The 25,382-nt window shown below is 38.7% G+C and overlaps 1 protein-coding gene across 5 annotated transcripts in view; it reads left to right on the forward strand.

The window, feature by feature from the left end:
- The window catches only part of gria3a (glutamate receptor, ionotropic, AMPA 3a), an 85,285-nt gene extending 60,272 nt beyond the window's left edge, over window positions 1–25,013 (forward strand). The window contains exons 11-16 of one of the 5 annotated variants that reach the window (XM_032576009.1): window positions 1,449–1,822; window positions 3,356–3,554; window positions 11,973–12,220; window positions 12,976–13,090; window positions 22,105–22,353; window positions 23,578–25,013. In XM_032576009.1, coding sequence (XP_032431900.1) covers window positions 1,449–1,822; window positions 3,356–3,554; window positions 11,973–12,220; window positions 12,976–13,090; window positions 22,105–22,350 — 1,182 coding nt within the window. In that variant the 3' untranslated portion in view covers window positions 22,351–22,353; window positions 23,578–25,013. Of the gene's footprint in view, window positions 1–1,448; window positions 1,823–3,355; window positions 3,555–11,972; window positions 12,221–12,975; window positions 13,091–19,229; window positions 20,250–22,104; window positions 22,354–23,577 lie in introns of those variants that run through there. The other 4 variants (XM_032576007.1, XM_032576011.1, XM_032576012.1 and 1 more) reach the window with 4 other exon arrangements.
- Window positions 25,014–25,382: the final 369 nt, after the last annotated feature.

Consider the following 25,382-nt stretch of genomic DNA (forward strand, 5'->3'; position numbering starts at 1 on the left):
ACCTAGACCAGGGATGTGGAACTTGGTATCCTACCAACCCTTAAAGGCACATCTGGCGTGTTGAAGCCAGATGTGCCTTGGCTTCAACACACCTGGATCAAATCATCAGGTCATTAGCAGGACAGATTTTTATTTGTAATAAAAAGTATAAACGAAAAGCCTTTGAAAGCCATGGAAATCCTCCAGTACAGATTTATGCAATACTTATTTAATATTGGTATGTGACACAAAAGCACTGAAGTGTGTGTTGGAATGTCAATATTTTTGTGTTGCATGGAATTCCTCTTTATAGAAAAATGCTGAACAGTTCAAGTAGTTTCAGGAGTGTAACACTGACTTTCAATCAAGCTTTCATGACTTGAAAATGAACTGGAACTGTTCCATATTCTATCACATAACAGAGTACACTTGGCATCGTAATATTAATTATGTTCATGACAAAACTTTATACTTTATCCACTTCCTCCACTATTATGTCTGATGGTCAGCTTCAAAGTGACCGAAGATGTGGCGTTGGTATACTAGTAAATTCAATAATGTTAACACATTCCATGAGAAGGTCTGTAGAAGTACATTCATTTTGTCTACAAGTGAGTGACTTCTATGTAAAACCTTTTTGAACTCTGAACCCTAAAATCTACTGCGCGGTTCTTATCGTGCAGCTCAGGAATAACAATTGAACTGGCTTTAAAAAAAATGATATGCATCTTTTATGAGACCTCAGCCGCTGAATGACTAATGTTGGAAATCCAACTCAGAAAAGCAGACTGTAAAAAAGATGTGCATGCAAACTGTCACTGCAGAATTCCTGATCTAGCTCTCTAGCGTCTGCAGTTGTGTCAATGTCCGTTTTAGTAATTTAGATCAACAGAGATGCCCCTTTGTTGTAATTAAAATGGCTAATAGGAGACCTCTGTATCATCGGTACATTTTGTTGCTGTTTATCAGCTCCACAGCTGATGAATAGCCAATGGAAAGCAGCTTTTGACTGACTTCATGTTCAGCATTTGTCAGTGCGGTCTCTAATACTAATTGCATGTCTGAAGGGTTTTGCAGAGGATCTTTCAAGGCAGGTTCTGGATTTATGAACTGCTTGCATCAGCTCCCCCTCCTCTGTTTTCTGACTCTCGCTTTGATTCACGACAGAGATTTGGATTGAGACAAAGACATTAACCAACACAAATGCTGAGTGACTCATTTCCAAATGGCAGATTTGCTCCGACCGGCTTTTTAACATGTCTGTTATTCAATATATACTTAATTGCTGCATTTCTGCAGGTCCACGCTTTTTACTCTGTGAATGCATTGTAAAGCTGCATTGGTTTGGTTTTGTGTTTAATCGATATTTCCTTGAAGCGATTAATATTTAAAGCCGTGCTTGATTTTTTTTTCATGGTTTCTCCTGCAAGTCTAACTCCCTCCTGATGTTCCTGCTTCCATGTTTACAGAGAGCTGACATAGCCGTGGCTCCTCTCACCATTACGTTGGTACGGGAGGAGGTGATAGACTTCTCTAAACCCTTCATGAGCTTGGGAATCTCTATTATGATTAAGAAGCCTCAAAAGTCCAAGCCAGGAGTGTTTTCCTTCCTGGACCCACTGGCCTATGAGATTTGGATGTGCATAGTGTTTGCCTATATCGGCGTGAGCGTGGTACTCTTCCTGGTGAGCCGTTTCAGCCCCTATGAGTGGCACTTGGATGAGAACGATGAGGCCAAAGACCCTCAGAGCCCCCCTGACCCTCCAAACGACTTTGGGATTTTTAATAGCCTGTGGTTCTCCCTGGGCGCCTTCATGCAGCAAGGATGCGATATCTCACCAAGGTTGGTTGTTGTGTTTATTCTCCACCACTTCTCAGATGCCCTTTTCATATCACATCATCTCATTGCATTTTATAGTCCCGTACATGCATTTCCATCCTGCAGCGGTGCATATGGGTTATTTTGAGCGTTGCTTTTTCTCCTGTCCACTTAACCTCATGCTCCACTCCGTTGCCCTTTCCTCCCATTTCTCAGAGCAAGAAGCCTTCCTCCTCTGCTCACTCATTTGTTTTGGATCTGCATTCTGGCAGTGATGACCTCCATCCACAAAATAACTTATATCCACCATACTGAGGGCTGTAAAATGCACTGAGGTCATTGCGATTCATCCAAGACACCAGCTTGAACTCCTCACGATTCTTGGAGGGCTACCGTGTTTTTGCTGCATGTCTCATTTTACGGTCATCATCTTGGCGCATATGAAGTATTTTGTGTGAAAAAAAACAACCCTCATTGTTGTATTAAAAAGACATCATGTGCTGCATTTTCATCCAGTCCTTCACATTTCCACCCAGCTATCTCTTCATTTGTTATAACCTTGCTTGTGTTGACTTCTTCTAGACGATTCTAGAAGAAGGATTTAATTATCAAATAATCTAATTGTTCCATGTTTGCTTTTGTTCTTACAAATATGTGACAAACTCTGTCTTTAAGTTCTCTCTATGCACAGTAGCTATAGTATTTTTCCTTGATGGTGAGCCATTTTAAGCTAAAAGGTCCAATATGTTCAGAAAATTATCTTCTTTGGAACAAAAAAATCTTTGCTGTTTTTAAAAATATTTTACACCTTTTTTTAAAAGCAACTGAGTGAAACAAACTTGGACGTTTGAACAAAAATGCTAATCAGAAATGCTCAGATTAGAATTTTCAATTTCTCTGTTAGAGAAGTAATAGAAGAAATGAGGATGACCTTCAACGTATTTTTTTTCTAACCTCCCTACTGTGGGCAATCATTAAAAATGTATATAAGCAATAGAGTCATCATTGTGCTACGTTGTGAATGTGGTCTTAGTATTTGTATTTAATATTTGACCAGTTTTGTTCTTTAGTCGTTCATAAATAATAAACCAAGCCGGCGATTTCATGATGTGCTGATTGGGCCTCAGTAGGTTTCATACGGAGCATTTTACATAAAGCTAGTGTTTTACCAGGTTGAGATCTTATTCTTTTTATTCTGTTTTCAAATGTCACGGCTACTGAAAGAACTTCCCTGGGCTGAAGTCCGGTCATCTGCTCCGTCTCAGGGCATTTCACACCTTTGAAAACTACATTGAGATACGGTCACATCGAGTTAATGAGACTTGATATTGCTCTCAACAAAAGAATCATCTGTCCAGGCGGCAGTATTTAGCTGATTGTTAGCATGTTATTAATATCTGCATTGGCCACCAGAGAAAATGTGGTTTTATTGTTCAGTTGTTTATGGATTGAGTCAGTTCTGATCTGACGGACACGATGGGAAGTGATCCCTTCCTCCTCATGTAGATCTGAGCACTCTGCTCTCATGTCTGCTTCTCTTCCTCCTCCTCATCCCAGGTCTCTGTCGGGCCGTATTGTCGGGGGAGTGTGGTGGTTCTTCACCCTCATCATCATCTCTTCCTACACGGCCAACCTGGCTGCCTTCCTCACCGTGGAGAGGATGGTCTCTCCCATCGAGAGTGCAGAGGATCTGGCCAAGCAGACGGAAATCGCCTACGGCACGCTAGACTCTGGCTCAACTAAGGAGTTCTTTAGGGTGAGTGTCTGAGCTAGCAATCCCCACGCTGCGTATAGATAGGCCCGGCCTAACCCGGTTCGTGCCAGAAGCTCAGAGTCTCTTGAGCTTTCCTTTGGGTTTTGATTTATTACCTGCCACATAACAGATTGAAGTATAATCAATAAAAAAAAGCCTAGAACTGTATTTTTCTTTTTACTTCATACAGCACTTTCAAAGTCCAGAAGCCAAAGAAAGTTTTACTACAGTTTCAACTGATTAGTTCAGTTCATCATAAATGTGGTTTTATGAAGTGAAATTACACTTTACTATAGGAGAAAACAGCTGAAATAAAATTACAAGCATTTGTCTTGATCAGTGATTTACTTTGGGATGAAAAGCTAAGATGATTTTCACAGAGCTGAACCTCGGTCCTGCTGTCGTTACATTCAACTAAATGATGATACAAAGTTTAGGAGAGAAGGCCTGCAAACGGTGTGTCCACAATGCATTTTATTCACAAGATTAACTTTGGTTTCTTCAAATTAACTTTTTTTTTTTCGCCCGTACAATAGGATTATTTCTGCCATGAATCTGGGACAATTACGCTCCCTCATGAGCCTGTCTGCGGAGTCATAAACCAAAGTTTGATTAGCTTTCCCATTAATATGCACACTCATTTCTATTTTACATTTCTCTGGAGTGCTGCTGAAATGCAAATATAGTTATTAAACCCACCTCAGACGCACAGCAACTTGTAAAGGTAGTCATACAACTTTTTCATATTTTGTCACTTGTCAACTACCTTTTTGAGGAGTTACAGCTGCAGGTCTTTCAGGATATGCTTTGCTCATTTAGATACTGAAATTTATGGCCATTTTCTTTACAAAATAGCTCAGGCTCATTCAGTTTGTAGAGAAAACCTCTGTGGAGGTCAGTTTTCGGGAGGTCAGTTTTCGACTCTTGGCACTGATTCTTTGTTTGGTTTACGTCTGGACTTGGAGATGATGATTCAGTAAAGGATTCCTAATAAAATCAAGATATTTCTGGACAACTCTGGCCATCCTCTTCATGAGACTGTCTTGGGAAAGCAAGGTGTCTTCAGTCAGAGGTTTCTTCTAATTCACTGTAATACAGGCCGCTACTGGACAGCTCTCCTGCCAACAGCCATCATTATTTAGAATAACTCTTTGAAGAATTTGAATTAATATGAGTTACAACAGCATTTATTTTTCCTTTGGTATCCAGAAAGTATTTTTGAATTTGAATATGCTTTGACTCAAATCCTTCCATTGCAGATCTGACTGTATGTTGAGGTCAAGTCATTTGCAGCCTCTAACAGAGTTTCTTTTTGGATTGCTTTGTATTTTTCACCATCCATCTTGTCCTCCCATGTCCGCCAACAAACTTCTAATGACTTCACAGAACAGATTCATTTAAACTGAGATTAAATTGCACAAACGTAATTAAGTAAGGGTCTTGAATATTTTTTCAAGAAAGAGCACAGATGCAAATAGAATATGCAAAAATACAAAATCTTACTAAGTATTACTTTTGTCTAGTTTCTAGTGGAAATACCTTAAGAAAAAAGACAAAAACTAGCTTGAAACTAAATTTTCAGTAAGAAAAGAGCTTTTTTTAAATCAATAATTCCATAATGTTGACTTTTTTCACTTATAGCCTGGGAAATGTGTCTTGTTTTAAGTGAAAAAATATGCCAATGGGACTATTACTTTATTGTCTTAAAACAAGCTCCTATATCTTGCTGAAAGGGTCTTTGAAAGTTTTGTGAACTAAGATGTTTGTATTAGAAATTAGGCAAAAATTACTCAGTAAGATTTGCAGTCTATTCACAAACTGCAGTTCATACTTTAGAAAGTTATGTCATTTTGAAAATAATAAAAAATACACAGAGAAGTGTGTAAACTGAGATGTCTCAGTCTGATCAGAGTCGCTCCTTCTGATGAGAACAAAGTTTGAACAACTCAAAAATAAGACTCTAATCTGCAGGCTTCTTTTCACAAAAGTGCTTTCTCACAGATGACGCCATGTTCCTAGGAAATAGAAATGACATTCACATCCAGAGTCCAGCTTAGAGCCGTTTCTATTTTTAGCCCTTGTCGTTCTCGTGGTGCGATTGCTCGGAGTGAGACTGCGACATTTGATAAATATAAAATCCAAGCTCTCCTTCAGACACTGGGAGCAATCTGGAGGGCATTTTGCATTGCTTACATCAGTCCACTGGGAGCTATAAAAAAAATAATCACATCTTCCAATCTCCTGTCCTGAGATCCAAACAGCAGGAATGCAGCAGGTTTCTTTCTGTTGGGTTTCATTGTCTGCTGCTGGGTAGAGACGACTTTTTATTTTAATACACAGCCAGTCTTGGAATAATAAAATGAACAAATGCTTTCAAAAACACTCCAAGAGAGAAGTCATTTGTTATTATTATTTTTTGTTAAAGGAGCTCCACTTAGAGAGGAAATTAATTGGTAGGGATGTGACTACTTGTAACATCACTGTGACTCAACGCCTTTAACGAAGGCATTCAAGCAGGATGAATTTAAGTGCCAAAGTTAACAAAGTTCTGAAGGAATGACCTGAAGCATTTTTTTACAACTGTGCAAAAGAAAATGTAACTTAGAACCTCGCTTATGCTGTGAGTACTAACAAATTGAATCAATGGAAAGCAATATCCGTTTAAAGTCTGTCTGGGGGATTTAGGATGATTTTATTCCGTTCTAAAAATAAAAGATGAAAGCATTTTTAATGCCTTGCATGTCAGGTTCTAACCACAAACCATAAATAGATCTATTTAGATAAATTTTATGTACATTTTATGTCAATAACCAAACATTTTTAACATAGCATTTTTTTTTAAATGTGACAATGTGCGTCATTAAATCAAAGAGCATCAAAAAGACTAAAAAACACACTAAACACGTCTATTTCCTGTGAAGAGAGAGCATTAATTAGGGAACCAACACCCTCTCAAAAGTGAAACAAAGTGGTGGCAGTGATGATGTGGGAAGGTTCGCCTTGAGACTGGGATAGAAGTTCACCTTTCAGCTCAACAGCTACTCCAAACAAACAGTAAGAGCGACAATTGAAGGTTTTAGCTCAAAGTGTATTAGTACAGAATCTATGCAAAGGATTATTTTTTACTGAGCTCTTTTAATTTGAATATTTTTCAAGCTAAAGAATAATCACAAGAAACTTGAAGATGAAAAACCAAAAATGTCATAGAAATAGAAAAAAGCAGTGTGTCTTGTATTTCCTGAAACAAGTTGGATAAAAAATTGCATACTATACATTACCGACACGTGTTTTAGTCTGCAAATCGCTTTTGTTTGTTTTGTTGGAACTTTCCTCACAGTTGGAAATGAAATATTGTAGAGGCTTCTTAGTGACTCGTCCCACTAAATCAGCTCAACAGGCAGCAGCTGAAGTCAGGAAATGCTCTAATCAAGTGTTTGGCAAGATGTGGGTTATTAAAGGTCCTCATGAGCAGATAATTGACAGACATGTTGTGACTTTGCCTGGAACGAGAAGAGTCAGTCAGTTTTTCCGCCAGATTGGGAGAATCGACGTTTTAAGAAACAGTTTTTGAATTTAAGAGATCAAAAGTCTCATGATTGATAGCAGCTATGAAATTTCATGGTAATTATCAAGGAAGATGCTTGAGTTAATGCAGATAAATCATAGGGCTCCGGGTGCATAATAAATGGAAATAACTAACATGGTAATTTCACTGTGACTTACTTTTCGCCACGGTCTTTAAAGGGGGTTTTTTTTTTTAAAAACCCGCAGGGTTTTATGAAGCTTTGAAGTTGAAATTTAGCCTCTGTGGGGTTTAAACTTTTTACATGTCGTAGCTTCTTTAAACTACATGTAATGTGTGATCTTTCGTCCTCTTTGACACTGTTAAAAACTCCACAGTGAAATTTTCCAAATGAACAGAAACATAGACAGGAATCACATACCATGACATCAGTTTTTCAAAACAGCGATTAGTTTAATGCCTGTTTGGAATCATAAATGGCAGAACCTGATCTTACATAACAATGACAAAATCAACACGACATGCTTTACATAAACTATAATTTACCCGCTGTAGTTATTTGCTTTCTCTGACCTTGTGCAATGCAGTAAATGAGTTCTAATTCATAATTAACGTGCATGTAGCTAGCGGTTGCTATCAGATAAATATTTAACTTCAGTAAAAGCGTGGCGGCTTTGTTTGGGCTGTCGTCTCTGTTTTTGTTTGGGTAGCGTGACAAACATACACAGCGCCATGAATCACTCTCATCTCTGTCATCTGCTGACAGACCAACTAGGAGCTGCAGGAGAAGAAGGCAGTTCATTTCCTGAACGGTTGACTAGATGTAGACGTAAATTTTGCTTTTGCTAGAGGCCGTCAGCAGTTTTGTCAGATCCAACGTTGAGGTTCAGTCAGGTATTAATTGGAAATATTTGTCAGTCGCTTTGTCTCTGCGAAAAACAGCGGCTGCGAGGAAGTTTCTCAGCAGTTGTTCTGAGTCTGACAGCTCGAGGAGTCATGCGGTTTTCCACACAGATGACCATCCTGCTGCTGACAAGCAGTTCATCTTTGTGCACCGCAGAACGAGTGCTGCTGTTTTCACACTGTGGCCAGGCCCTGTCATCAGCCATTATTGTCATGTGAGGTGTGTTTACATGCACACTTCACTGAACTGAAATCGTGCATATGTCAAGAATGATTCACTTACTAGCCCGAGCCCACAAATCCATTACATGTCTGATGAATTATTTATTTTTGCCGTGCACAACACCGAGCTGCCATGGTTTGTCAGCTCACCCGGATGTTTTCATTTGCTTTAACCTGCGAGACGTGATGTCGGGCTGACTCATGCCGCAACCTGGATGAGAACAGGACGTGGTACCTCTCCATCAAACGCTTCAAATGAGCCAGCAAATATACGAGACCGTCCGATTAGCAAAAAAAGTTAAGAAAAAATGCTGTCATATGTTAAAATATGAGAGGACTCAAGCTTACATCAACTCTGTGGCGCATCTCCTCCCTCTTGGTGCCTAGATTCAAGAACAGAAGGTCACGTTAGCCCAGTTTAAAGCAGCCTCTTTATTTTCTCCTCTATTGTAGACAGCTGTGTACTCATGCTCCCCAGTGACCGGCGATCAGCCTCTCGCTGGCCATTTTTAGCAGCGTACTGAGTGTCATCGGGGTTGTGCTGTGCACGTCTGTAGCAGCTCCAGCTGGCAGCTGACTAGGCCACAGAGGTGAAGCTGTCAGTCTCAGAGTGGAGGGGTCAAACGTGTTAAAAGACGACTGCCCTTAGAAAACAGTGCTGGAAACTACAGAAACGTTGGGGGTTTAAACTTGACTTAACATTTGGCATGGATTCAATAATATGTTCTTGTATCAAAATAAGTCTGAGTTGGGTAATCGTCAGGAGTTTAAAGAGTACTATGCAAAATCGACTTGCAGAAGCTTGATAACGTTTTATAATTTTGATCATGTTTTACACAGGTATGTGTTTTATTCCCTCATAAAACACTTACCTGGAGCTTTGCTTTGACTCATTCATGCATATTTTGAGAAATCCTTAAATCTCCCACCTATTTTCCCAAAGCTCCTTCAGACTAGTGGCAGCAGCTGAGCTGAAACTGCTGAGCTCATCCTATTAACTACGACACTCCTAAAAGCATTTAGTAATGGCAGGGAGAAGCAATGTAGTAATGACATGTTGAAGGGGGAGTATCAGAAAGGATAGTAGGTTCTTCAAGAGAGAAGAGGTCCAATTTCAAAGAATCAGAAGCCAAATTTCTATAAAATGAGCTTTTAAGCGACAATATTTTTATAACAACTGAAGGTAACATATTTGTGGTATAAAAGGGCACCGTGTACTTGGAAAATACCTTAATATTACTAAGATTATCACGTCCCCAACCAGTTCTTTAACATTTTGCACAGCACTTTCTGTCATCATTTTCTATTGAAACCTAAAATTCACACCTTACTTTATAATTGGTAAACGATACGAAGTTGTTCCAACCAACAAAATAATATCTGACCCAGGTTGATCTTCCACCATAGATGCTCTTGTCTTTTACCAGTTAGGAGGAAACTCAGATCTGAGTGGTTGAAATTCACAATGATGTTGCACAAACAAGCTATCTGAACGTCGGCTTGCATGATGCAGTCACAATCAATAGGAAAAAACGCTTGAAAACATCAATCTGTGTATAGTTAATCTATGTAATAAATGTTGCTAAGTGAAACGAGTTACTGAAATAAATTTAGTAAATCTGACCGTTCATCACTTGGTAAAGAATGTCAGATTTGTCAGGGTCAGATACAAGATGGCCAGAAAAACAATCATGAAAACCAGTTCACTAATGGAAATATGGCAGCATCTTTATCCAATCCCATGCTTTTTATATTGACTGTGATGTAACCCACTGTAGCGTAATGCAGCACATACCTTCAACAATATTTTATAGATATATATATATCTATAAAATATTGTTTATTGCCGTCACACACTATAAAAATGTTCATAAGGATGTTTTGTTGGATATCTACTATGGATAAGCGTACATGTTCACGCTGCATTTTAAGCTGCACTTTAGAACAAGATAAATGCACTGTGTTAAAATATAAAAACTTCTCACGCAAGGTGCAGGCACATGATGAAAAACTCCTCCGACAAGGACGTTATGAATAATTGCCTTTAAAAAAATATGAAAATGGAATGATTGTGTCACCAGCTGTCACCTGCTGGCGGAGCATAAACTGAGACGGGGGAGGGCTCATCTGCCCATTAATATTGATACTAAACAGGGTCTGGAGTTTACTTCTGCTGAGCTGCCAGATTGTCCGACTTCAGGCTGCTGGCTAAAAGCCCACTATATCTCTGCCGTGTGCTTTGCATTCAAACGGTGAATCCTCTCTGATGTAAAAGAGAGAGAGCGATAACTGTCAGGCTGATGTATGCAGAAATGTTCAAGCGCACTGCTCGTCTGGCTTTGACCCGATCCATGATATCATGGCATGGTGTTAATGATTTAGAATACCTGCTGTGATACCGGTGCCCTCAGTTGGGGTCATAAGGAGCAGCAGCACTTATTTTCACTTTGGTTTAGAGCTGCTTGTAATTACTAGTATGGACTTTCAGAATTGTGCTGTGAGAGGTAAATAGAAAACTGATGAACTGTGTGCTAAGTGGGGAGCTAACATATGTAGTCAGAACCTCAGAAAGGTGACATTAAGGGCTGTGCATGAATCAAACCCATCGGATTCATACGATCAGGTTAGATTTTTTTCTCCATGGGATTTTTTTTTTTTTGTTTTTACAATTTCTTTCCCAAATTTCTGCCTTTTGAAATTAAAAAATAAATAACACTTGCAGAGCCAAAATAAGAAAAAAACATGATTAATTTCATGTTCATATGTTGGTAGGCATTAATGCTTATGTGTTTTGTGAAAGTCTTTGCTGGATTTCTCCCGGTTCGACCTTCCACAGTCCAAAATCATGCATGTCTAACTGCTGATACTAACATTCCTCCGATAGACATGATTGCGATTAGTTCAAGGTTTACTTCACCAGACTCTAAGATATGTGAAGCAGCTATGGACACTCTAGTGAAAAGTTCAAATAAAATCTAAATTACCCATGTACGTCCTCAGCTAAATATTGAATTTTACCACACTGTTGTAACTCTATAAACTTCCACAGCAGATTTCCAGAAGTCAAGCTGTACCATATTCTCGTAAAAATATGTAATAGTGTTGGGAACCGTAAACCAGACTCTATCAGTAGTAACAGATTTTTACCAGTATTTATCAGATATTAAAGCTGGTTATTGAGGTTCTATAAGCAGTTTTACAAGGATCATGACTAGACGCAATAATCAAATCACAACCTCCTCTGTGCTGCAGTGACTGATCGCCAATCCAACAGAGGACAACAGAGAGACACGGGGCAAACAACCACACGTTCACCCCTAAGGGCATTTTAGACTGATCAATTAATCCAACAAGCATGTCTTCGGACAGTGGAAAGAAAGCCAGTGTATCCCCAGAGAACCCACACTTGCATGGGGAGAACATGGAAATGAATGTCGAAGGCTGTCATTTGAACCCAGGACCCTCTTGCTGCTAAGCAACGGTACTACCAACCGTTGGCAGCGACGGTTGGTGCTACCGTGCTAACGGCGTTAGCACCGTTAGCAGCACATACGGTTAGCACGGCAAAAAATGACTTAATCCATTATTTAAACAGACTTAATTGTTTTAAATGCTCTACTTAGGTTAAGTTATCCTTTCTATAAATAGTTTTTATGTTTTTGTGACAACTTTGAATGCCAGCTCCTGTCTCCAGCAGATTTGTGTGACAGTTTTCATGCCTTTCGTCAACTAAACCTCCCATCTTCTTCTCTCCTTTTTCCCTTTGAATGCAGCGCTCCAAAATAGCCGTTTATGAGAAAATGTGGTCGTACATGAAATCGGCCGAACCCACCGTGTTTGTCAAGACGACACCGGACGGGGTCTCCCGGGTCCGGAAGTCGAAGGGCAAGTTTGCCTTTCTGCTCGAATCCACAATGAATGAGTACATAGAGCAGCGGAAGCCCTGCGACACCATGAAAGTGGGCGGCAACCTCGACTCTAAGGGCTACGGTGTGGCCACACCTAAAAGCTCAGCATTAAGGTGGGTGGGATAATATAACAATATCCTCTTTGTTGTTATAGTATTCCACCTACCCTGATGTTTCCTTTTGTCATACTCTTCTTCCTCACTCCTTAATTCTTCTATTTTGTTTCCAAGTGCATCTCTAGGTGAACAGTATTATGGGTTATCTGAATTGAATCAACACATTTATTGTCTTGTCCTATGTTTCTGGTTTGACTGTGTCGCTTTTGTTGTTTTGTTCCGAAACGTTATGGTATATGACTCACTTTCTGTGTCTCCACTTGGATGTCAGTGTGCAACACCACCTCCTCTTGATTGTTCTTTCAGTTTCTCCTACAAGCTCTCCTCCTCCTTGTTGTCTGTGGTGCTCCTTTTTTTTTTTTTTTGCATTACCTCTACTTTAACTCTGATTTATTCCGGAATCATTTTTTTGCTAGTTTTACATGCTGGTCTGTCAGTTGTGATGAATGTTAAACTGCATGCTGGATGTTTTTTTTAATACTTACTTCAACAATGACAGAATGTCCCCATCCCGCACACTTCAGTTACAAGTAATGTAACCCTCCATGCCACCTCTCTAATATTTAACATTTCGTTTTGCTGTAAAAGTGCTTTTTATCCCTCCACTCCTGTGGAACTCTTTTACCAATTTGTCCCTCCCGTGATGCCCTTCTGAACCATTGATCTTGATCACTATTTCCTACTAATTATTTCATATTAGATTTCTCACGGACCTGTTCATTTTCTTACAAGCTATGTTTTATCGTTTCAAGAAATGCTGTTAACCTGGCAGTGTTAAAACTGAATGAGCAAGGCCTCTTGGACAAATTGAAAAACAAATGGTGGTACGACAAGGGAGAGTGCGGCAGCGGGGGAGGTGACTCTAAGGTCAGCCTCGATGTCACCAAAATCGGGTATCCTAGAGCAGAGTAATCGGCAAGGCTGTCGTCACTGACTGCAGAATCAGGGGCCAAGCGCCCGCTGACGTGTAACTGATTTAAAAAAAATTTTAAAAAACAGCCTTAAAAGGTTGTTTTAGTCATCCTTTAATCTACAGCTGTGATCACATGGGAACCCTTTACTTGGCTAATGGAGGAGGAAAAAACGTATGTGAGAAAACCTGAAGTTCTGTGATGTAAAAGTACTACAAGTAGTGTTTGTGACTGAGTAGCAGCTTGACCTGTGGTTATGAAAGGCAGAAACGACGTTTTCCTCCGTTTTTTATACCCACAGGCCAATTGGGAAATCTCTATATGTCTCTATGTGATGAACGCCGGTAGGAATCCACTCTCCGATCTGCCGCCTCAGAGTTTAGGGCAGGCACGGGAAACAGCGTTGTCTTGAGGGGACTAAGCATCTCAGGCAAACGTGAGAATTCTAATGACAGAGTGACAACTAACAGGACAAACTTTATTTTTGTCTTTATTTTTTTATTTCCTCTAACATCTTCCCACCTTTTGCTTGGTCTGGATCTAAGACCAGTAAAAGTCTTTCCATGGCCACCCTCACCTGGTAAAAACCCGCTGTAGTAAAGAGAACTGCCAGAGGGGTATGAAGGGATTTGATTTGATTATTCTCTTGTCAGTAAGATGTTGTCTCCAAATATGACAAGCAACAGAAAATTGTGAGATTATACGACCTTTGCTAACTTATCCCATCCTTCAAAAAGCCCAAAATGACACTTGACTCGTTTAAGTTTAGTTTTTTTGTGACACTGGTACATCTTAAAGAATTAGAGAATCATTGATAACTTACTTAATTCAGTAATTCAAATTAAAAAGTGAAACCACAATGCTTGTTAAATTTGCTATGCACAGAATTATCGTATATATTTCAAATATTTATTCTTGTTAATTTTGATGATTGTGTCCTCACAGCTCAATATACAATCTGAATATTACATAAAACTGATGGAAAATGGACCTTTAAAAACAAACAAAACCAATCACAGTGTCCAAGCATGGTTATTGAAGTTGTGTGGGGGGAAAAAAGTGTGGCAGCAAAAGTTGCACAAGCCTTTATCAGGTTGTGAAACAAAATCCATTCATGAGTTTGGGAGATATTTTCAAAATTTGTCAGATCTTCACTCTTTTGAGGCTTTTATTCTTGATGTAATTGCTCCATCTTGCCACTTTCTCTCTGTGCCCGTTTATTGTCTGAATAAGTTTGACTAAATACCAATAGTGGCACAAAAAATGTAATAAAATGCCACTTTTGAACCAGAGACAATGTTAGCAGCCTCTTAAACAAACTAAGGAGAAAAAAAGGACTTGATCCTCTTTCAGAGGTTCTCTTTTCAGATGAAAATAAATGTATTTGATTTGAAAATCAAGGCCTAAGAGAGGAACAGAATCCATGTTGCTTGAAGTCCAGAGTGAAGTTTCCACAGTCAGTGATGATGTGGAGAAACCACGCCATCTGCTGGTGGTCATCCACTGGGTTTTATCAAGGCCAAATTCAGCGCAGGAAATTTTAGAGCAGCTTCCCACACTGCCAAACAAACTGAAACCTTCTTTGATGGCCATGATATCACTGAGCATGACTGACCCACCATGTCTCCTGACCTGAACCCCATAGAGAAACTAAGAGGTATTGCTAAGAGGAAGATGAGAGACACCAAACCCAACAGTGCAGATGAGCTGATGATCAGCAGAGCCACAGACTGGCAGCATCACTCTAATGCAGCAATTCATGCTAAAGGAGCCCAGATCAAGAATCTGGTGTTTATACTGTAGGACGGGGGTGTCCAGACTTTTTACCCCTGTGGACAAAACTGACAAATTTAATCTACTGGTGGGCCAAAAAAATAGATTAAATTAAAAAATAGTCTGTGCTTTTTCTTCATTTTACTTGCTAAAATGTAATTTTTTAAAATGAAATCTGTATATCATTAAATATCCAAAACATAAATAGGACTTCAGAATGTTGCCTTATTGAAAAAAAAAAAAAACCCAGACTTTTTTTGGTCATTAATTGTTTTCTATTTTATTCGTCAAATTTTTACGGTTCTTTACGTGTGATCAGGGGCCAAACAAAATCATTTCAAGGGCCACAAATAGCCCCCGCGCCACACTTTGGACACCTCTTCTGTAGGACATACTTTTTAGTAGGCTGACATTGCTGTAGTATTATATTTTTAGTAAATATAAATATTTAGTAAAAAATATTTACTAATGTATTGTCTATTATGTAAGACAATAGATAATATTTGCTTTTATGTATACATAATAGACAATAATTTATTTTACATGATCAATTAAATAACTTTTTCACGATACTCTAATTCATTGAGATGTACCAATAAATGTCGAAATGAGTAAATAACTCCTGTAATTTACATTTTATATTTTCTTTTGACATTTTATGTTAAAGATGAACTTCTATTTTTGTGATTTTTCTTTTTTTCGTTTGTCATGCTGCGAGCATTTCTTAGATTTAGTAGCATGATGCCGTACAGGAGCTCAGCCCTGCAGAGCACCTCAGATCTTTTCCTACATCAGAGTCATTTTGACGATATTAAACCCCTGCCCTGCTGTTTTAGACATCATCCTGTGGTACCTCTGAGTTCATGTCTGCTCTCCAGCTTGCATCACGACAGCAGTACCATCAAAGAGGAGAGCAAGGGCGACTTTGCTGTCATTTTCTGTTGATATCCATCTCTGAGTGAGCAGGGCATGGAAGCTACCAGAGAATAACACAAAGACGCCTTCCTCCTCTTGCTTGGCTCAGCGCTTTTTAGGCATGGTTGGAAGGAGCCGAGATGATCAGTCAAACAGTACCACATGTGACTGCCACGTTTCCGTTTCCTTATTTCGCTTTCAGAAAAAGCATGCGTGTTATTTAGGAAGGAAAGGAAAATATATTGTATGTAACAACCACTGATGCCAAAGCAAACCCAAAAACTGCGTAAGAAAAAGCTGAATCTAGACAGAACGCTTAAAATCCTGTTTCTGTCCCTGTTTCCTTCAGTCTTTAAACTAATGATTTTGAAACATGTACCGTACTCTCCTGTGTGCTCATTCGTCCTCATGGTTTGTGATTTTGAGTCGTCGTTTTGTCTGCATGAGCTGTTTTGTGTTTGTGCGAATGATCATAAGTGTTTTCGGACTCCATCTTCCCCTTCCCGCGTTCCTGTTTTGCAGACAGACTGGAAGGTAAAGTCTTGACTTGACATTCTTGCGTCAAATCAAACTCCTGCGCAACAAATGTGCTCTTTTTGGCACTTAGATTTTATATGATGCAATCCAGCCATCCTCAAAAATAAAAAAAAAGACAAAGGAAATACAGTCTTCACATAAAAACGGTAATATAAAAATACTTCTTTTTTTTTTTTTTCCATCACAATATTTTGCAGAGGTGTTTGTCATATTTTCTCTTTTAACAGAATCAGAATGTTTTTTTTATTAGTTGAACCTGGAATCTATTTGCAGATACATCAACAAAGTTAAAACTTTAATCTTTGCAATTAATAGAAGGAATTTTTATTTATAAAATTTTCACAAAAACAGTATGATAGAGTTTTGAATGCATTCAAAATGGTGATGGGGGTGCAAAATGACACTTTTTAAGACTTTTCTACCCAAGATTAGGTTAATTAATTCTAATTATGAAATTAATTAGAATTAAAATATATATTTTGTGTAAGGTACACAGTGCCATACCGCATTGCACACTGATGTCTTAAAAAGTTTTATCAGTCAAAGCTTAATTTGTTTGAATTCATTAATCGGAGTATGGAAATGTTGTAAAAAGTAAATATAAAAATGTTGTAGTGTATACCAATAACTGACAGCTGCTGAGATGTTGGTTTTATTTGTTTGTTTGTTTTTTTGCTCCCCTTACATATACACTTATACAAATTTCCCTGTTCAAAATGGCTATTTTGGGTCATTTTGCTAACCTGGTTCAGTCTGAAATGAACGGATCCAACTGATGTGGTTTTTTAAAAGATTTTAAGTCATAGAAAATCTGAAGATTCTTCTCATTTCTTCCCTTTGCCATTTCATGTTGTCATACTGTAAAATTGGGTCGTTTGTACCAAACTCTTTCAGGTCCAAAAAGAAGCTGTCCACTGTGCCGATCTTGAATCAGTTATTATAATTTATTTTTTGGGGGGGTGCTTAATACCAACTTTGAAACCTGATGATTTATAGCAGTGTTTTATAATCTGCTAGCAGTCTACTCACAGGAAATGCAGTTATGTGAGTCCGTCAGATGATGCCTCCCAGCAAGAAGTCGCTCAGACGTGTTTTGGTTTGATCAGAGTTTCCAGTCTGTCGTTTTTAATCAACTGACTAATAATCATTGGAAGCCTGGATGGTGTAATATGAAATTTTTAGAACATAATGTTCAATTAAATTATACTTGTGGCATTATTTATGTCCATATTTAATCTAAATTCAAAATATTTAAAGAAATAAACTGATATCCAGTGATTATGTACACGGGTAGAAAATGTTTTTTGTATGGAGAGAGCTGGATGCAAATTGATGAATGGGGAAACTGGAAAGAATAGAGCTGTAAACGGGCGGCTGTAAATTTTTTGTTTTATTTTCTGGTACAATCAGTATCACAACCAAAACAGTGACTATAACAGGATTCATGTTTTTTTTTCATAATGTTGCTTTATAAGAGGTTAGTGGACGGCTGGGCGAAGGCATTTAACAGGCCATCCTGACCAGATAATCTCAAATTTAAAATGTTTTATTATGAACTTAATTCGTTCATGCTTGCTAATATTTTTATTCGTAGTTCATAAATTAATATCTATGCTTGCATAGCATAACTCCCAGAATTTTCTTGCAACTTTCTTGTTCCCCATCTGAAAACATTCTGGGAACAACAGAGTCTGAAAACTCACATTCACAGTTTCCTCCATTCATATTTATTTAGACTTAAAAATGTATATTCAAACCACATATTTGGCAGACTTTTTTCAAAACTTTGCAGGAATCCTTGTTTAAGTACATTTTAATGAATGTAATATAAAAATGTCTTCAACTACAAACTGCCGTACTTGCAGTCTTCCATACAAATTTCTTGATTCAGATAACTCATTAAATTAAAGACAACCTAAAAACTCCTCTTATGAGTTACTTTGAATAACATGTAAAAGGCTATCAGATTCATATTTCTCTTTGTACTTTAAATTCTGCCTGCTGCTGTGAAAATATGCCCCACTAAAATTGTCATAGATTAACTTTTCTTTCTTCTGACTGGAAACCAGGACGAAACGCCACCCTCCCTCTCCCCTTCAATTTCCATTACAAAACAGGCTCTATCTGTTTGTCTCTGGAAACACAGTGGTGAATACAATATATTTGATTTGAGATTATAGACACTGGAGCCTTTTCTGAGAGGAAATAAGCTTGGAAATGGAGCAGTTGAAACTTGAACATAATGTCTCGCAGAACAAGTTAACGTCTGACATCTGCCTTCAACGTCGTAGAGCTTCGTTTCGTCGTCCTTTCTGTCCGTTGTGGAGCAGCAGACGATTCGATCAGAAGAGCAAACCAAACGCAAATTTGTAGAACACCTTTGGACTTGCTCTCCGTTTTAAACGGGTCAATCTGCGAGACATTAATCTCAATCAGTGTTTATGTAATTATCGGACTGCTGTTATTGTCTGTTAGTCAGGAAAGGGTTCCTGTTAGATCCACTTTGCCAAACGGCAACAAAAGGCTACCAAACAGCCAGAAGAAGTGCTCTCAGCAATCATTGCCTCTGTTTCTCCCTCATTCTTTGAAAGCTACGCAGCAGCGGCTTTATTCTGCACAGTTTAATCTCTTCTGTTCTTGTGATCAGTGTGTGCCGATTACTCAAAGCGATACAGGTGGGGTCTGGCATGCTAGGTTAGCCATGGATGGTGAAAGTCTTTTATTGCTATACAATGTAGTTCTGCTTGCTATCTGTGACATGTTGGCCAGGACCCTACTCTATCGCTTTGTACAGTATAAAGTAGTTTAAAAAAGTTGAATAACATAAAATAACATATTACAATGTTATTTATGTTATTTCCCACGTGAAGAACTCCTGTAAACCTTGCAGTATTGAAACTCAGTGAACAAGGCATCTTAGACAAGCTGAAAAACAAATGGTGGTACGATAAGGGTGAATGTGGAACCAAGGACTCTGGAAGTAAGGTCAGTCGCTGCAGGTCTTTTTATACTGATGGAAAAAATGCATTTTACCTTCACTGTTCATATGCAGACATGTAGAGCATACATCCTCAGACATGTTGGCATGAAACACAGTCATGGAGACTAGATTACCTTCACACACCACAGTTTAGGTCATTTACACAACAGGGCACTGAGGCTTTACTTTAACTCCACACCATTATCTCTCTGTGCAGACACATAAAACTGCAGCATGATTACACACAGTTTGTATTCATCCCATTAAACTCTTAAAAAGTTTAACGACAAGAACTGAAACCATTATACTGCTATTTTTCGTTCAAACGTCTATTGAAATTTAGTTTGCTGTTGGTCTTATTCATTTGTATGTGGAGTTGTTGTTAAACCCTTTGACAAAAAAAAAAAAAAAAAACTTGGGCTGCTGTGCAGAATGTTCCAAAACTGAATGAAACCCAGAAATTCATTATAATTACAAGTAATTAACATAGCAACATGTTTTATAAAAAGAGGGACAAGTAATGTTTAGTGGTAGTTTCAATAGGGAGGATGAAGGTGGTTGCCCAGGGTGGCAACAAAGATGGGGCACAGATTTGTCTGGGACCTCCCCAGTTGCAGTTTTTGGTAGGATACTGTAAACAAACCCCCTTGGCTTCCAGGTTTTGTCATCTTTGTTTGGTCACCTGAATAGTTTCATTTCTTTAGAGTGCAGTTCATTACCCATGAAGATGTTCAGATTAAAAAAAATATTGGAACATTTTCTTTTGGATTATTGTATTTTTGGACATGCTTATTTCTACAGATGTGGATCTAGCCACAAAAAAAAAGAAATCCTTCCTCTAAGCAGTGACTTTATCTATAGCTTATTGATTTTTATTACTGGGGTATTTTATGTATGAAAAGATCACAACTAAAACACTCCACGAAACAAGAATGTGAGTTCATATCACTCCAGTTCAGGCAGGTCAAACATTGGGTGAGAGAATGTAGCTTTAACCATTCTTTCAAAAGTGCAATTGTGAGGTCAAACACTCATGTTGGACAAAAAGGCCTGGCTCAAGGTCTCCATTTCTTATAATGGTGTTCTGTTGGGTTAGTGTCAGGACTCGAATCAAGTTCTTTCATAAAAAACCTCACTCATCTATGTTTTTATGGGCCTTGCCTGAAACTTAGTTATTTTGGAAGAGGAAGAGACCATCTCCAAACTATTCCCCCTAAGTTAGCCTAAAATTCTCCAACAGCATTAGGAGTCCCTTTTCGTTGGAAACTTTCTCCACTGCTCTAAAGGCCAGTAAATTGACAACATTCACAGAGCATTCTAAAAGCCACAGTTGTCATCCACCCAATGACACGACTCTTTGCTTTGCACTTGGTCGTGGACAAAGTTTGGATGCAGCTGTTCGTTCTTTACACAGTCTTCTCAAACTAATCTAAAGGCAGCGTGGAGTCTGAATGCCATTGCAGAAAGTAGTGGACCTCCGTTCTAATCGCTTCAGCCCTGCTACATCCCCACTAGCAGTTGACTTTTGATTATCAAGAAGTGAGGAAATTTCACTAAAGCCCTAATTGCACATCCAATTAGTCTACCATGATGGGATTTACTGGAGAACAACCCATCTGTTCCCAAATGATTGTAGAATTAGTCTGCATATCTAGCTGCTGGATTTTATCAACCTGCTGTTGCCATAGGAGGGACTGAAAGGCCTGATTTCAGTGATTTGGATCGGTCCTTTGTCCCTCTACTCTAGCCCATGACACGATTGTCACCAAAAATAGTTCTGCAATGCAACCTCATGTGTATTTGCACACTAACGCTTCACTGAGCTGCCTCTGGTATTTATGAATAAATCAGGAACAATGGCGGCAACTTTGTTACTCTGATAATACCCTGTTTGTGAAATGAGGGACAATTTTTTAGCGTCCTGTCTCTTCTTTTTGACATGTTGCTAAAAATTTCTGTAAGCTATTTTCAACAATTATGTTATTGAAAAAGAAAAGAAAAAGTTAAATTCTTTCCTTTTCTGCATTTTTTTTGCAGCTGCCCAACTTTTTTTGAACACAGAAAAGGCCATTGTTGCCCTGACAACACCAAAGTGACCCTTAAATAGCAAGTAAGTGGCTAGGAGGTATTTAATGGTCACAGTGTGACGTATGATGGCTTGTCAGAGTAACAAACATTTTTTTATGCATTTTCAATTATCATAAAATAACTAGCTTGCATACAAGTAATCCGACTTTTACCATATAAATGCAGATTTAACTGGTTTTGGAACCGTTCCATTGGGTTTTAATGCAAATGGTAACACTTGCAGAACTGAATTTCAATCTTACTGTTTGGCTTTTAATGGCAGCAAAATGGTTCAGTTCCCCTTTTTTACAGCTTGCTACTCTGACTGTACAGATGCAGTGTTGTGAAGGTTGAGTTCAGCAGCTATGGTAGTAAATTGAAGCTAATCTGTAGACCTGTACGACCACGACCGCCTTCCTCTATGTGTGGCCTCGTAAAGAGACCATAAAGCAGGATAGTCGACAAGTCTCTCTACATTCACCTTCTCAGGGATTTTTTTTTTAGATTGATTAAGAGGAGGAGGTCTGTACATGTACTGTTTTTAGTCAGATTAGGCAGTTATACGTCAGGATGTCTATACACACATTTAGCGACCTCCTCAGAGTAATTGCTAGAGATAGAGTAGCAGTGTTCATGTAGGTTTTGTGCCTCTCAGTGTCTGTTTAAAACCCCTTAATGGTGGTCTGTACCTCCCCCAGGACAAGACAAGTGCATTGAGCCTGAGCAACGTGGCAGGCGTCTTCTATATTCTGGTCGGGGGGCTCGGCTTGGCTATGACCGTTGCTTTGATAGAGTTCTGCTATAAGTCACGGCAGGAAACAAAAAAACTCAAGCTGGCGAAGAATGCCCAAAACTTTAAGCCAGCCCCTCCAGCAAACGCCCAGAATTTTGCCACATACCGTGAAGGCTACAACGTCTACGGGACGGAGAGTGTGAAAATCTAACGGGTAGGTCTTCTGTCGTTTCTCACATTCACTAACACCTGTGGGTTTCTTTGCGATAGATCAGGGGTCTGAAACCTGCAACTCTGGAGAATTTTTTCCAGAAACACTTTCAAACTTTTTACAGGCTCTAACAGATTTGGTTTTTCTTCCAAAGAGAGTCCTGTATCAAGGTTCATTTATCTTCCCATTCATTACGACCAGATGAAAAGCGCGCTCGCAGCATGATGTTGTGTTCCTCTGCTGTATTTTGCTATGGGGACTGGTAATGTTAAGGGTTTCAGGGTTTGCATTAAATTTATCATTTTTAAAATTCCACACTTATCCAGACTTTACAGTTTTCCTAATATTTAAGAAGACAACATTTATCTAGCAAGCATTGCCACAAACTTAGATTAGCCCCTTTTTGCTAGAAAAATCTGAACATTAAACACAGATTCCTTTGCTCTCAGTGCCTGTGGGTCCTTAATTTTATTAGTAAAAATAGAATATAACAGAATTATCTTTGTTTGTCCTTCTTGTCTCTGTACGGTGTCCTCGAGTGTCTAAAGGCGCCTAGAAATAAAACGAATCATTATAATTATTTATTTGTTACGCGGTGATGAAAGGAGGAAACATCTGCTTGTGGCTGGTGATGAAGCAGCATGACAAGCAAATGGAAGCACATTAATAACAATATAAGCAAAGTAGACTGTACAATTTACTGAAATACACAACGGAAGAAAAACTACACAGTTGTGCAGGTGATGACAGAAATAGAACGAAGTACAAAAACTGTACAAATTGTGCATTTTGAATATTTGTCCAAAAATAGACTATTCGTGGAAATATGGAAAATGGTGCAGCGAAAAGCAGGAGTGTAAACAGTTTGTTGTGTTTGTTAGTAGTGCTGACTCTAACAGAGGTATCTCTACATCAGCTCTGCAGTGACGTTACTCTGTCATACACATTTTGAGAAGTTCTCATGTCATTTGTTCTTCTTCTCTTGGCTCTAAACAGCTCCAGTTTAAGCTGGCCAAAGTGCTTAAACCAGCAGACAAAACTTACCTGTTTTGTCTGCTGGTAATATAAATACCAAATTGGTCATTTTTAATTGGAAGATTTCAACATTGTAGGTTATTTCCCTTCATTTGTCTCCTCTCAACTAAATTGTAAAGATCATCCCACCAAATTCGAGCAGCTGGGAATTTGAGGCTCTGAAATGATCTACGTGGTTTTTCTGTTTCGCAGGTGATTCGTAAACCCCACTGGTGCATAAAGGATAGAAAGAGCCACTCCGACACGTGACACGTGACCCCGTTAACCCTCCACCCCTCGAAGGTGGGCATCCTGGAAGTGATGCCTTCCTCGTCATCAGCTTGGACTCAAGCCAATAAGTCAACAAGTGCTCATTTGGGGTTATGAACTGTCACACTAACAGAGGGCAATCACACACATCTGGACTTCTGTTTGCGGGAACATGGGAATTGCCTCTTGTAGTGCCTTAAGGAGCATTTTGGCGTCATGGCAATGCAGAACAAATTAAATTCACTTGATAAACACAGAACAAAAAAACAGAAATCCTTGGAAACGGCGGCGGTTGGATAAGAAACGGCTTCATGTAGATGGACTGATGTAATTACTGTTTTATATTTTGAAGACGACACAAAAAAAAAAAGCCATGGTTTGCAATGAAATCCCTGAGGTACTTAAGTAATTTAAATCCTTTAAAGAGATATTTTTGTGGTGAAACCTTAAGTTGGATAAATGTTATGTTTAGTGAGGTAAAGTCATTTTCTTGTGTTATTATTATAAGGATATTTCCAGTGTCAGAACATTTAGGACAAGCATCAGTAACAATAATAAGGTTAAGGATCAGTTGAACTGGCAGCATTTTCTACCAGTTTTTTTTTTTTTACTCCAATTTCAACACGTCATGCTTGTGTACATCTGAAACAGCTGGGATGGTGTTTGTTTCATAGCCTGCCGGACATTCAACCTACTCTGTAGTTACTTGGATGCTTGTTTTAAATCAAGTACGTCATTTGTTTAAAACTGCCACTTTTGGAAGAAAAGAAAAAAAGACATTTCTACTGAAGAGGCCGGCTTGTTTTCACTTAGCAGCGCATTACTGAGCTCGAAACAATTCCCAACTCTCTAGATGAAAAGAAAAAAAGACCCCGTTTTATGTAACAGAGCATTAAAGACGATTTTAAAAGAGCCCATGGTTTACACTTTGTACACATTTCAGCACTGCTCTCACGTAAGTGCGGTTTCATCCAACAGTTTTGGTAAACGGCAGTGTGCCGTAGCTTCTTTTGGTTGTGATGAGCTTTCTGTGCGACGAATCAAACATTTGTACGACTAAACTCTCTGAAGTCCGTAGGGAGAGGCTGACATTCGAAACCATTTGCGCCTACACTTGTTTGATAGCTCTTTCTCATCCTTTTCATAAAGTGCATGTGAATTTGGTGGTAGTTTAATCAAATAGCAACTCCAGACGGACCCCGGTTTAGTCGGCTCTAAAATGACTTTTATTCCTGTTTGATTTTAGGGGGCTTTTTTGGGGTTAATTTATTGATACCTCAACTATGAGAGTTGCATGTATGGACACAACAAACCTCTGTGTAGAGGTCCTGTACAAAGGATTTTATTACATTTCCTTAATAAAAGAAGATTTATATTCAGCTTTGGGATTTTTCTTCTACTGCTTTTCTAAAACTACAAATCTTGATGTGTTTTAAAAGGAGCATATTATTGAGGTCAAGAACTTGCTCTGAACAAAAGAAACTTTTAGGAAGCAGAATGAGAACACATCATGCAACACGAACTCATCTGCTGGGACTACTTATTAAATTTGGGCTTTTGATGGTTTATTTGAAGATTTTGGTGCTGTACTTGTGGATTATTTTCCAATTTGCACAAAGTCAAAAACTTTCATCAAACTTCAAGCACAAAAATTCAGCCAAACTAATGACTGGTTGAACGTTCCTAATCAAACTACACCCCAAACATGTTTCTTACAGACATATCGACAAGGTTCCTGGCTTATTTTT

This window comes from Xiphophorus hellerii, chromosome 11 (assembly GCF_003331165.1).
Source record: "Xiphophorus hellerii strain 12219 chromosome 11, Xiphophorus_hellerii-4.1, whole genome shotgun sequence".
NCBI lineage: Eukaryota > Metazoa > Chordata > Actinopteri > Cyprinodontiformes > Poeciliidae > Xiphophorus > Xiphophorus hellerii.